The sequence below is a fragment of the Schistocerca serialis genome, chromosome 10 (genome assembly GCF_023864345.2).
Source record: "Schistocerca serialis cubense isolate TAMUIC-IGC-003099 chromosome 10, iqSchSeri2.2, whole genome shotgun sequence".
NCBI classification, from domain to species: domain Eukaryota; kingdom Metazoa; phylum Arthropoda; class Insecta; order Orthoptera; family Acrididae; genus Schistocerca; species Schistocerca serialis.
In genome coordinates, this window is record NC_064647.1 from 109,998,888 (window position 1) to 110,010,972 (window position 12,085).

General features: G+C 43.2%; 1 protein-coding gene across 3 annotated transcripts in view; it reads left to right on the forward strand.

Annotated features, from left to right (window-relative positions):
• Positions 1–12,085, forward strand: part of LOC126425327 (uncharacterized) — a 296,062-nt gene that overhangs the window by 244,949 nt on the left and 39,028 nt on the right. For all 3 annotated transcript variants that reach the window (XM_050088309.1, XM_050088310.1, XM_050088311.1), the window contains one exon: positions 5,982–6,650. In XM_050088309.1, the coding sequence (XP_049944266.1) occupies positions 5,982–6,650 (669 nt within the window). The remainder of the gene's footprint in view (positions 1–5,981; positions 6,651–12,085) is intronic.

A 12,085-nucleotide genomic window follows, 5' to 3' on the forward strand; every position in this document is an offset into this window, starting at 1 on the left:
ATGATCCTCGTTTTGCTTTTGTTGATGTTCATCTTATATCCTCCTTTCAAGACACTGTCCATTCCATTCAACTGCTCTTCCAAGTCCTTTGCTGTCTCTGACAGAATTACAATGTCATCAGCGAACCTCAAGGTTTTTATTTCTTCTCCATGGATTTTAATACTTACTCCAAATTTTTCTTTTGTTTCCTTTACTGCTTGCTCAATATACAGATTGAATAACATCGGTGAGAGGCTGCAACCCTGTCTCACTCCCTTCCCAACCACTGCTTCCCTTTCATGCCCCTCAACTCTTACAACTGCCATCTGGTTTCTGTACAAATTGTAAATAGCCTTTTGCTCCCTGTATTTTACCCCTGCCACCTTCAGAATTTGAAAGAGAGTATTCCAGTCAACATTGTCAGAAGCTTTTGCTAAGTCTACAAATTATAGAAACGTAGGTTTGCCTTTCCTTAATCTTTCTTCTAAGATAAGTCGTAAGGTAGTATTGCCTCATGTGTTCCAATATTTCTACAGAATCCAAACTGATCTTCCCCGAGGTCGGCTTCTACCAGTTTTTCCATTCGTCTATATAATCTATACAATTTAATTAATGTAAAATCTGCAACTTAAAACCTTTGTGTTCAGCTAGGAGAGATGGACTGGCTGTTGCCTCAAGCTTACTTTGCACAAGTTTTTGGTGAAACTTTCAGGGTCCATCACACACTAACTTGTAAGTGTGTGTTAATAACAGCCATCACAAGAGATGGTAAAACAGCTTATTGGTAGAGGCAATGTATTGCGACGAGCCTAAACTACTTTTGTCTGCCCACAACAGTGGGTTCTTTGATTGCTCTGGAAGAAGGTTCATCATACTAGAACACATGAAACATTAGTTCACTTTATTACATAAATGAATAAAAGATTTACTTAACTTTGGCACTGTTCTTTGTGACAGGAGCATTGGGTAATTTAAAACTGTCATTGACTATTATTTGATGCACTAAGTAACAGACTGTTATCTTGAGGTAGAATGTTCATCATTTACAACAGAACATTTCATCCCAAACTTTTAACTGTCACCTTCTTGCACTATGATGTTGACTACTGTAGCTGAGGTCACAAATGGGACACAGAGCTCTTGCAGGCTCGACATTTATTGACCTCAGTGTGAGGGTGCTGCTGTGCTTAGAGGGGAGGTGTGGTCTCCAGGAGTGTTTCCCATACATCCTTGTGGATTGCAACAAGACCTCCCTAATGTCTGTGATACTGATTTGCATTGCCGACTTTGGTGTGGCACAGCGATCTGTGGGTGTTACTACATCTACATCTACATTGATACTCCGCAAGCCACCCAACGGTGTGTGGTGGAGGGCACTTTACGTGCCACTGTCATTACCTCCCTTTCCTGTTCCAGTCGCGTATGGTTCGCGGGAAGAACGACTGTCTGAAAGCCTCCGTGCGTGCTCTAATCTCTCTAATTTTACATTCGTGATCTCCTCAGGAATTATAGGTAGGGGGAAGCAATATATTCGATACCTCATCCAGAAACGCACCCTCTCGAAACCTGGCGAGCAAGCTACACCGCGATGCAGAGCGCCTCTCTTGCAGAGTCTGCCACTTGAGTTTGCTAAACATCTCCGTAACGCTATCACGGTTACCAAATAACCCTGTGACGAAACGCGCCGCTCTTCTTTGGATCTTCTCTATCTCCTCCGTCAACCCGATCTGGTACGGATCCCACACTGGTGAGCAATACTCAAGTATAGGTCGAACGAGTGTTTTGTAAGCCACCTCCTTTGTTGATGGACTACATTTTCTAAGCACTCTCCCAATGAATCTCAACCTGGTACCCGCCTTACCAACAATTAATTTTATATGATCATTCCACTTCAAATCGTTCCGTACGCATACTCCCAGATATTTTACAGAAGTAACTGCTACCAGTGTTTGTTCCGCTATCATATAATCATACAATAAAGGATCCTTCTTTCTATGTATTCGCAATACATTACATTTGTCTATGTTAAGGGTCAGTTGCCACTCCCTGCACCAAGTGCCTATCCGCTGCAGATCTTCCTGTATTTCGCTAAAATTTTCTAATGCAGCAACTTCTCTGTATACTACAGCATCATCCGCGAAAAGCCGCATGGAACTTCCGACACTATCTACTAAGTCATTTATATATATTGTGAAAAGCAATGGTCCCATAACACTCCCCTGTGGCACGCCAGAGGTTACTTTAACGTCTGTAGACGTCTCTCCATTGATAACAACATGCTGTGTTCTGTTTGCTAAAAACTCTTCAATCCAGCCACACAGCTGGTCTGATATTCTGTAGGCTCTTACTTTGTTTATCAGGCGACAGTGCGGAACTGTATCGAACGCCTTCCGGAAGTCAAGAAAAATAGCATCTACCTGGGAGCCTGTATCTAATATTTTCTGGGTCTCATGAACAAATAAGGCGAGTTGGGTCTCACACGATCGCTGTTTCCGGAATCCATGTTGATTCCTACATAGTAGATTCTGGGTTTCCAGAAATGACATGATACGCGAGCAAAAAACTTGTTCTAAAATCCTACAAGAGATCGACGTAAGAGATATAGGTGTATAGTTTTGCGCATCTGCTCGACGTCCCTTCTTGAAGACTGGGACTATCTGTGCTCTTTTCCAATCATTTGGAACCCTCCGTTCCTCTAGAGACTTGCGGTACACGGCTGTTAGAAGGGGGGCAAGTTCTTTCGCGTACTCTGTGTAGAATCGAATTGGTATCCCATCAGGTCCAGTGGACTTTCCTCTATTGAGTGATTCCAGTTGCTTTTCTATTCCTTGGACACTTATTTCGATGTCAGCCATTTTTTCGTTTGTGCGAGGATTTAGAGAAGGAACTGCAGTGCGGTCTTCCTCTGTGAAACAGCTTTGGAAAAAGGTGTTTAGTATTTCAGCTTTACGCGTGTCATCCTCTGTTTCAATGCCATCATCATCCCGTAGTGTCTGGATATGCTGTTTCGAGCCACTTACTGATTTAACGTAAGACCAGAACTTCCTAGGATTTTCTGTCAAGTCGGTACATAGAATTTTACTTTCGAATTCAATGAAAGCTTCACGCATAGCCCTCCTTACGCTAACTTTGACATCGTTTAGCTTCTGTTTGTCTGAGAGGTTTTGGCTGCGTTTAAACTTGGAGTGGAGCTCTCTTTGCTTTCGCAGTAGTTTCCTAACTTTGTTGTTGTACCACGGTGGGTTTTTCCCGTCCCTCACAGTTTTACTCGGCACGTACCTGTCTAAAACGCATTTTACGATTGCCTTGAACTTTTTCCATAAACACTCAACATTGTCAGTGTCGGAACAGAAATTTTCGTTTTGATCTGTTAGGTAGTCTGAAATCTCCCTTCTTTTACTCTTGCTAAACAGATAAACCTTCCTCCCTTTTTTTTATATTCCTATTAACTTCCATATTCAGGGATGCTGCAACGGCCTTATGATCACTGATTCCCTGTTCTGTACATACAGAGTTGAAAAGTTCGGGTCTGTTTGTTATCAGTAGGTCCAATATGTTATCTCCACGAGTCGGTTCTCTGTTTAATTGCTCGAGGTAATTTTCGGATAGTGCACTCAGTATAATGTCACTCGATGCTCTGTTCCTACCACCCGTCCTAAACATCTGAGTGTCCCAGTCTATATCTGGTAAATTGAAATCTCCACCTAAGACTATAACATGCTGAGAAAATTTATGTGAAATGTATTCCAAATTTTCTCTCAGTTGTTCTGCCACTAATGCTGCTGAGTCGGGAGGTCGGTAAAAGGAGCCAATTATTAACCTAGTTCGGTTGTTGAGTGTAACCTCCACCCATAATAATTCACAGGAACTATCCACTTCTATTTCACTACAGGATAAACTACTACTAACAGCGATGAACACTCCACCACCGGTTGCATGCAATCTATCCTTTCTAAACACCGTCATTACCTTTGTAAAAATTTCGGCAGAATTTATCTCTGGCTTAAGCCAGCTTTCTGTACCTATAACGATTTCAGCTTCGGTGCTTTCTATCAGCGCTTGAAGTTCTGGTACTTTACCAACGCAGCTTCGACAGTTGACAATTACAATACCGATTGCTGCTTGGTCCCCGCATGTCATGACTTTGCCCCGCACCCGTTGAGGCTGTTGCCCTTTCTGTATTTGCCCAAGGCCATCTGACCTAAAAAACCGCCCAGCCCACGCCACACAACCCCTGCTACCTGTGTAGCCGCTTGTTGCGTGTAGTGGACTCCTGACCTATCCAGCGGAACCCGAAACCCCACCACCCTATGGCGCAAGTCGAGGAATCTGCAGCCCACACGGTCGCAGAACCGTCTCAGCCTCTGATTCAGACCCTCCACTCGGCTCTGTACCAAAGGTCTGCAGTCAGTCCTGTCGACGATGCTGCAGATGGTGAGCTCTGCTTTCATCCCGCTAGCGAGACTGGCAGTCTTCACCAAATCAGATAGCCGCCGGAAGCCAGAGAGGATTTCCTCCGATCCATAGCGACACACATCATTGGTGCCGACATGAGCGACCACCTGCAGATGGGTGCACCCTGTACCCTTCATGGCATCCGGAAGGACCCTTTCCACATCTGGAATGACTCCCCCCGGTATGCACACGGAGTGCACATTGGTTTTCTTCCCCTCTCTTGCTGCCATTTCCCTAAGGGGCCCCATTACGCGCCTGACGTTGGAGCTCCCAACTACCAGTAAGCCCACCCTCTGCGACTGCCCGGATCACACGTTGATGTTACAAAGTTTTCACTTAGATCGCAGGAGAAATATTCAACATAACAACTACCTTAACACACTATGTGCTAACAGTGATCAAACTGAATTTTTTAAGCAGACCATGTCATTTTCATGGAAAAATACACTCAAACACTTTATAAGAAATTTAATGTGAAATTTTCTTCTTATTCTTTTGCTGTATGTTGGTAGATTTCAGGCTCAAGCAAGCAGTAAATAATGGAAAATGAAGCTTTCAGCTTCTAGGCTAACATAGCCAGCTGGCTACAGATCTGTATATCATCACAATCTAGATTCCACTTTCAAGTAAATTGGCTTTGCCAAAATGCAACTGAATTAACTCCTTTCAAACTAACCTAAACCTTGGACTACACTGCAGATAAATTGCCTTAAATGTAGAATCTGCCTTTGAGATGGAACCATTAATAATAGTTAAAGACTGACAGTGTTAAAGTGCTGTGTATACTAATAAAAGAAAGTGCTGTAAATGGCAGAAACAGAAATTGAAAGTACCGTCCATAAAAGGTGCGTAGTTCATATAATTTTGTCATCACAACCAGTATTAGTATTTCAGATGATATAATTAAGAACATACTAATAGAACAGGCACAGGTACAAATTATATATATATATTTTATTGGTTACCATATAATATCCTCCTGTACTCTGTTTCAGGTGTGACACTTTGATACTTTTGCACCATATTGTGAACAAGTACAGCACAGTGATGGCCCATGTAAAGTTTAGCCCTGATTTTATTTGGTGCTGTTTCACTTTTGTTACTCAAAAATAGTGCAGTAGTATTACTTTGAGAGGAAAGGTATTTTGAGCAGTTGTGTAGCAGAATATCAACAATGTAGGAAAACATAGGTTGCTACAAATCGTAAAGAAGACATGTCAAGTTGCAGAGAGGCACATTTAAAAGACACTCGCACAACGCTTTTGGCCACAGCCTTAGTCGGTAAAAGAGAGACATACACACCGTTCTGGCCTGAGATGCTGGAGTTGTCAATTATATGTGCAAGAGGTGTGATTGTGTGTGGTTGTGCTTGGCGGGGCGAGGGGGGGGGGGGGGGGCTGAAAGCTTTATGTGAGTGTCTTGTAATTGTGCATGTCTGCAACTTGATCTGTCTTCTTTACGGTAAGTAGCAATCTGTCTTTTCGTAAGTTGTTGTTATTCCTACTTGGAGTTTTCATTGTTTGTATAGCAGAATATTTTTGTTGCAGTGGTACGGGAAGCAAGCCAGCGGACTACCCACGGCAGCCACCGTACAACCCCAATTATCACGGGACACAACAGGCACCACCTCCTTATAACCCAAATTACCACGGCACTCAACAGGCACCGCCACCGTACAACCCAAATTATCACGGCACGCAGCAGGCCCCACCACCGTACAGCCCTCCAGGCCACGCTCCCTCTGCCTACAATCCGAACCAGCCACCCCCAGCGTACAGTCCCGGCCACCCGCCTGCCTATCCGGGCTACCCGACCCATCAGGCTGGATACCCTGGCTACCAACAGGGCTACTCCGGCTATCAAAACCATCCGGGTGGTTACTCTGGGTATCCCGGCCATTACGGAGGTTACCCGTCGTACTCGGGGGGTGGTGGTGGTGGTGGTGGTTACTATGGCTACCAGCAAGGTTACCCTGGATCTCCAGGCTTTGGTCATTATCCGGGTGGCTACTATCCTGGTGGTGGCTCACAGTGGAGTCCTCCGGGCTACACCTCCAGCTACAGTATGATGCCAGGGCTCTTCGGTGGATATGGTGGTGGATATGGCGGTGGAGGCGGCGGCTTTTTCTCGTCGAGCTACCATTCCAGCCCATTTGGATACTCGAAGAGTTATTTCAGGCCAAGTTTCCCGATGATCATCTTCTTGCCGATGCCACAGTGAGTACTGCTAAGGATATCAGTTTATTTTTATTTCTAAAATTATCTTATTTCTTTTATTTTTAAGCACACTGAACAAAATATTAGGCATCTGATTGAAAGAGCCTGCTGATTCTTTTGGAGATCTGTAGATGTTGTGGGACTGGTACCAGATGGTCATGTGACCCTCCACCTCTGACGTAAGTCAGGGCAGTGAAGTGCATAGTGACCAGATGGTCATGTGGATTCTGTACAGTGAGATAGGTCAGCATGGAGACTTGATAGAATGGCAGAAGGGAGGTATCGTGAATGAAGTGGCCTAATTTGTCAGTGTACGAAGGGAGGCCATCCAACATATCTACAAGGTATGGTGTACCTATTGCAGCCCTGTAACACATTGGTCATAAAAAGATACCAACAGACAGGTACTCTTGTCTCTAGCCAATGACAATCAGTTTCAAACAAGTCAGGAATGGCTACTGTCCCCCAGTGCAGTTCCATCTCAGTCAGTTTATGAGTAAACATTGTGAAGGGAACTGCATGCAGTGGATATATGGAATTGGGTGCCTCACAGAAGGCCTTTGGTCATGATGACCATAAAACTTGAAATCTTTACTGAAACAACCAAAACAGAACAATAACTGACTGAACTGACTGGAGGGGTGTAATCTGGTCCAAAAAGTCACCATTTTGCCTCTTTTTCACACGATGCAGGGTGTCTAGCTCACCAATGCCCCTCTGGAGCATTTAATCTACATTGTGTAGTGAGTGTAATTCAGGCCAGAGATGACAGTGTGATGTTTTAGGGGTGTTTTTCATAAAATGTCTTGGACCCACTCATTAGGCTACTGTGGACTTGATTGTGTATATTGTTTCAACATTCTTGGTTACAAAGTACTGCTCTTTGTTCATGACGAGCATGCTGTGGACACTGCCATTCATCAAGGTGACAACAGTTACGCTCACATGGCTGCACACATACATTCCTGGTTTGATGAAAACTAAGGTGGTGGTGGTGGTGGTGGTGGTGGTGGTTAGTGTTTAACGTCCCGTCGACAACGAGGTCATTAGAGACGGAGCGCAAGCTCGGGTTAGGGAAGGATTGGGAAGGAAATCGGCCGTGCCCTTTCAAAGGAACCATCCCGGCATTTGCCTGAAACGATTTAGGGAAATCACGGAAAACCTAAATCAGGATGGCCGGAGACGGGATTGAACCGTCGTCCTCCCGAATGCGAGTCCAGTGTGCTAACCACTTGAAATCTAAGGCACACTGTCGAAACTCAAATGGCCAACTCAGTCATCCAGTTGTAGTCCCATATAAAATGCCTGGGATTATTTGGAAGGGTGAAACATAGCAGTCAGTATCAAAAAGTGGCTCTGCCTGGATATGACATATGGTACCTGAAAGAGCTCATGGGTGCTCTTTCTTAACACACTGATGTCATTACCAGGGCCAGAGGACTCTTGGTGGTTAATTACCCACTTCATAATGATTGACCCTTGACTTTGAGCTCATATTCAATTTACATCAAATGGCAAATATGAATGTGTTGCACCTTGCTGGAATCGTGGAAATATCTACTTTTAGTTGGTGTGTGAATACTGCATTTTAGTTGCAAAGTGGGCTACATACATGATGATATTCAAGTGAAAGTTTGCTTTTTCAGTCATTTTTTGCTGATTGTCATCTTTGGGGAGTCATAGAAGTCACACTGTAACTAGGAGAAAAATTTCCTTTGCACAGTTTAAAGACATAACTATCTGTAATTACAGTTAAATATTCATTGCTTTCCAACCAACCATTTTGTCCTAATAATGTTGGATGTACATTGCCACAGTTCAGATAATGTATAGTAATATGTGTTAAATGATTAATGGAAAATCTCATATAAAGATGTGAAACAAGTACTAACAAAGAGATAGAGGGGCTGGCAAGTACTTACCTCAGCTCAGTACAGCCGATAGATACACAAAAAACCTCTGACAACCATGCCTCCATCCTTGCTACCCTCCCTGTTTTCCTTTCCCTGTTGCTTCATAACCTGTGTTGTGAGTAACTGAATCTACTTTCCCTTCTTCCCTTTCTTTCCCCTCTCTCCTCTCTGATGAAGGAACATTTGTTCCTAAAGCCAGGAATGTAAATTTTGGTTCTGTTTTTTGTGTATCTATCGGCTGTACTGAGCTGAGGTAAGTACTTGCCAGCCTCTCTATCTATTTGATAATATGTGTTAACACGTATCAATATGTATTAACAAGATGAACAGTGTAAATGCAAACTCTTTTGTTACCATACACAGCTGTTATGAATTTATGCATATAAATCTACATAAAGCACTAACATCTACATCTACTTCAACATCTACATCCATATTCCGCAAGCCACCTGACGGTGTGTGGCGGAGGGTACCTTGAATACCTCTATCAGTTCTCCCTCCTATTCCAGTCTCATATTGTTCATGAAAGAAAGATTGTCGGTATGCCTCTGTGTGGGCTCTAATATCTATGATTTTATCCTCTTGGTCTCTTCGCGAGATATATGTAGGAGGGAGCAATATACTGCTTGCCTCCTCGGTGAAGGTATGTTCTCGAAACTTCAACAACTGCAGAGTCTTCCACTGGAGTTTATCTATCATCTCCGTAACGCTTTCGCGATTACTAAACGATCCTGTAACAAAGCGCGCTGCTCTATCTCTTCTATCAACCCTTTCTGGTACAGATCCCTTTCTGCTGAGCAGTATTCAAGCAGTGGGCGAACATGCATACTGTAACCTACTTCTTTTATTTTCGGACTGCATTTCCTTAGGGTTCTTCCAATGAATCTCAGTCTGGCATCTGGTTTACCGACGATCAACTTTATATGATCATTCCATTTTAAATCACTCCTAATGCGTACTCCCAGATTATTTATGGAATTAACTGCTTCCAGTTGCTGACCTGCTATATTGTAGCTAAATGATAAAGGATCTTTCTTTCTTTGTATTCGCAGCACATTACTCTTGTCTACATTGAGATTCAATTGCCATTCCCTGCACCATGCGTCAATTTGTTGCAGATCCTCTTGCATTTCAGTACAATTTTCCGTTGTTACAACCTCTCGATACACCACAGCATCATCTGCAAAAAGCCTCAGTGAACTTTCGATGTTATCCACAAGTTAATTTATATATATTGTGAATATCAACGGTCCTACGACACTCCCCTGCGGCACACCTGAAATCACTCTTACTTCGGAAGACTTCTCTCCATTGAGAATGACATGCTGCGTTCTGTTACCTAGGAGGTGTTCAATCCAATCACACAATTGTTCTGATAGTCCATATGCTCTTACTTTGTTCATTAAACGACTGTGGGGAACTGTATCGAACGCCTTGCAGAAGTCAAGAAACACGGCATCTACCTGTGAGCCCGTGTCTATGGCCCTCTGAGCCTCGTGGACGAATAGCGCGAGCTGGGTTTCACACGATCGTCTTTTTTGAAACCCATGCTGATTCCTACAGAGTAGATTTCTAGTCTCTAGAAAAGTCATTATACTCGAACATAATACGTGTTCCAAAATTCTACAACTGATCGACGTTAGAGATATAGGTCTATAGTTCTGCACATCTGTTCGATGTCCCTTCTTGAAAACGGGGATGACATGTGCCCTTTTCCAATCAACGCTATGCTCTTCTAGAGACCTACGGGCAAGTTCCTTTGCATACTCTGTGTAAAATCGAACTGGTGTCCCATCAGGTCCAGCGGCCTTTCCCCTTTTGAGCGATTTTAATTGTTTTTCTACCCCTCTGTCATCTATTTTGATACCTATCATTTTGTCATCTGTGTGACAATCTAGAGAAGGAACTACACTGCAGTCTTCCTCTGTGAAACAGCTTTGGAAAAAGACATTTAGTGTTTCAGCTTTTAGTCTGTAATCCTCTGTTTCAGTACCATTTTGGTCACAGAGTGTCTGGACATTTTGTTTTAATCCACCTACCGCTTTGACATAAGACCAATATTTCATAGGATTTTCTGGCAAGTCAGTACATAGAACTTTACTTTTAAATTCATTGAACGCCTCTCGCATAGGCCTCGTCACTCTACATTTCGCTTCCTGTAATTTTTGTTTGTCTGCAAGGCTTTGGCTATGTTTATGTTTGCTGTGGAGTTCCCTTTGCTTCCATAGCAGTTTTCTAACTCAGTTGTTGTACCACGGTGGCTCTTTTCCATCTCTTATGATCTTGCATGACACATACTCATCTAATGCATATTGTACGATGGTTTTGAACTTTGTCCACTGATCCTCAACACTATCTTTACTTAAAACAAAACTTTTGTGTTGAGCTGTCAAGTACTCTGAAATCTGCTTTTTGTCACTTTTGCTAAACAGAAAAATCTTCCTACCTTTTTTAATATTTCTTTTTACGGCTGAAATCATCGATGCAGTAGCTGCTTTATGATCGCTGATTACCTGTTCTGCATTAACTGTTTCAAATAGTTCGGGTCTGTTTGTTACCAGAAGGTCTAATATGTTATCGCCATGAGTTGGTTCTCTGTTTAACTGCTCAAGGAAGTTTTCAGATAATGCACTGAAAAAAATTTCACTGGATTCTTTGTCCCTGCCACCCGTTATAAGTGTTTGAGTCTCCCAGTCTATATCTCGTAAATTAAAATCTCCACCCAGAACTATAACATGATCAGGAAATCTACTAAAAATATTTTCCAAATTTTCCTTCAGGTGGTCTGCCACAACAGCTGCTGAGCCAGGGGGCCTATAGAGACAGCCAATCACCATGTTTGAGCCTTCTTTAACCATGACCTTCACCCAAATTGTTTCACATTTTGGATCTCCGTCAATTTCCTTCGATACTATTGTACTTTTTATCACTATAAACATGCGTGCCCCTTCACTGTCCAGCCTGTCTCTGCGGTATACATTCCATTCCGAGTTTAGAATTTCATCACTGTTTACATCTGGTTTCAGCCAATTTTCCGTCCGTAGTACTATGTGGGCATTGTGACTGTTTATTAATGAGAGCAGTTCTGGGACCTTTCTATAGATGCTCCTGCAGTTTACTGTTACCACATTAATATTGTTATTCCCTGTTGCGTTTTGCCTACTACTACCTTGTAATGTCTCAGGAGGCTTCTTGTCGGGCCTAGGGAGGGAATTCTCTAACCTAGAAAACCCACATGTGCACTCAACACGTACTCTGCTACCCTTGTAGCCACTTCCTGCATGTAGTGCACGCCTGATCTATTCAGGGGGACCCTACATTTCTCCACCCGATAGTGGAGGTCGAGAAATTTGCAACCCAGATCTCTGCAGAATCGTCTGAGCCTCTGGTTTAAGCCTTCCACTCGGCTCCAAACCAGAGGACTGCAATCAGTTCTGGGTACGATACTACAAATAGTTAGTTCAGATTCCACCCTGCGAGCGAGGCTTTCCGCCTTCACAAACTCCGCCAGCCACCTGTATG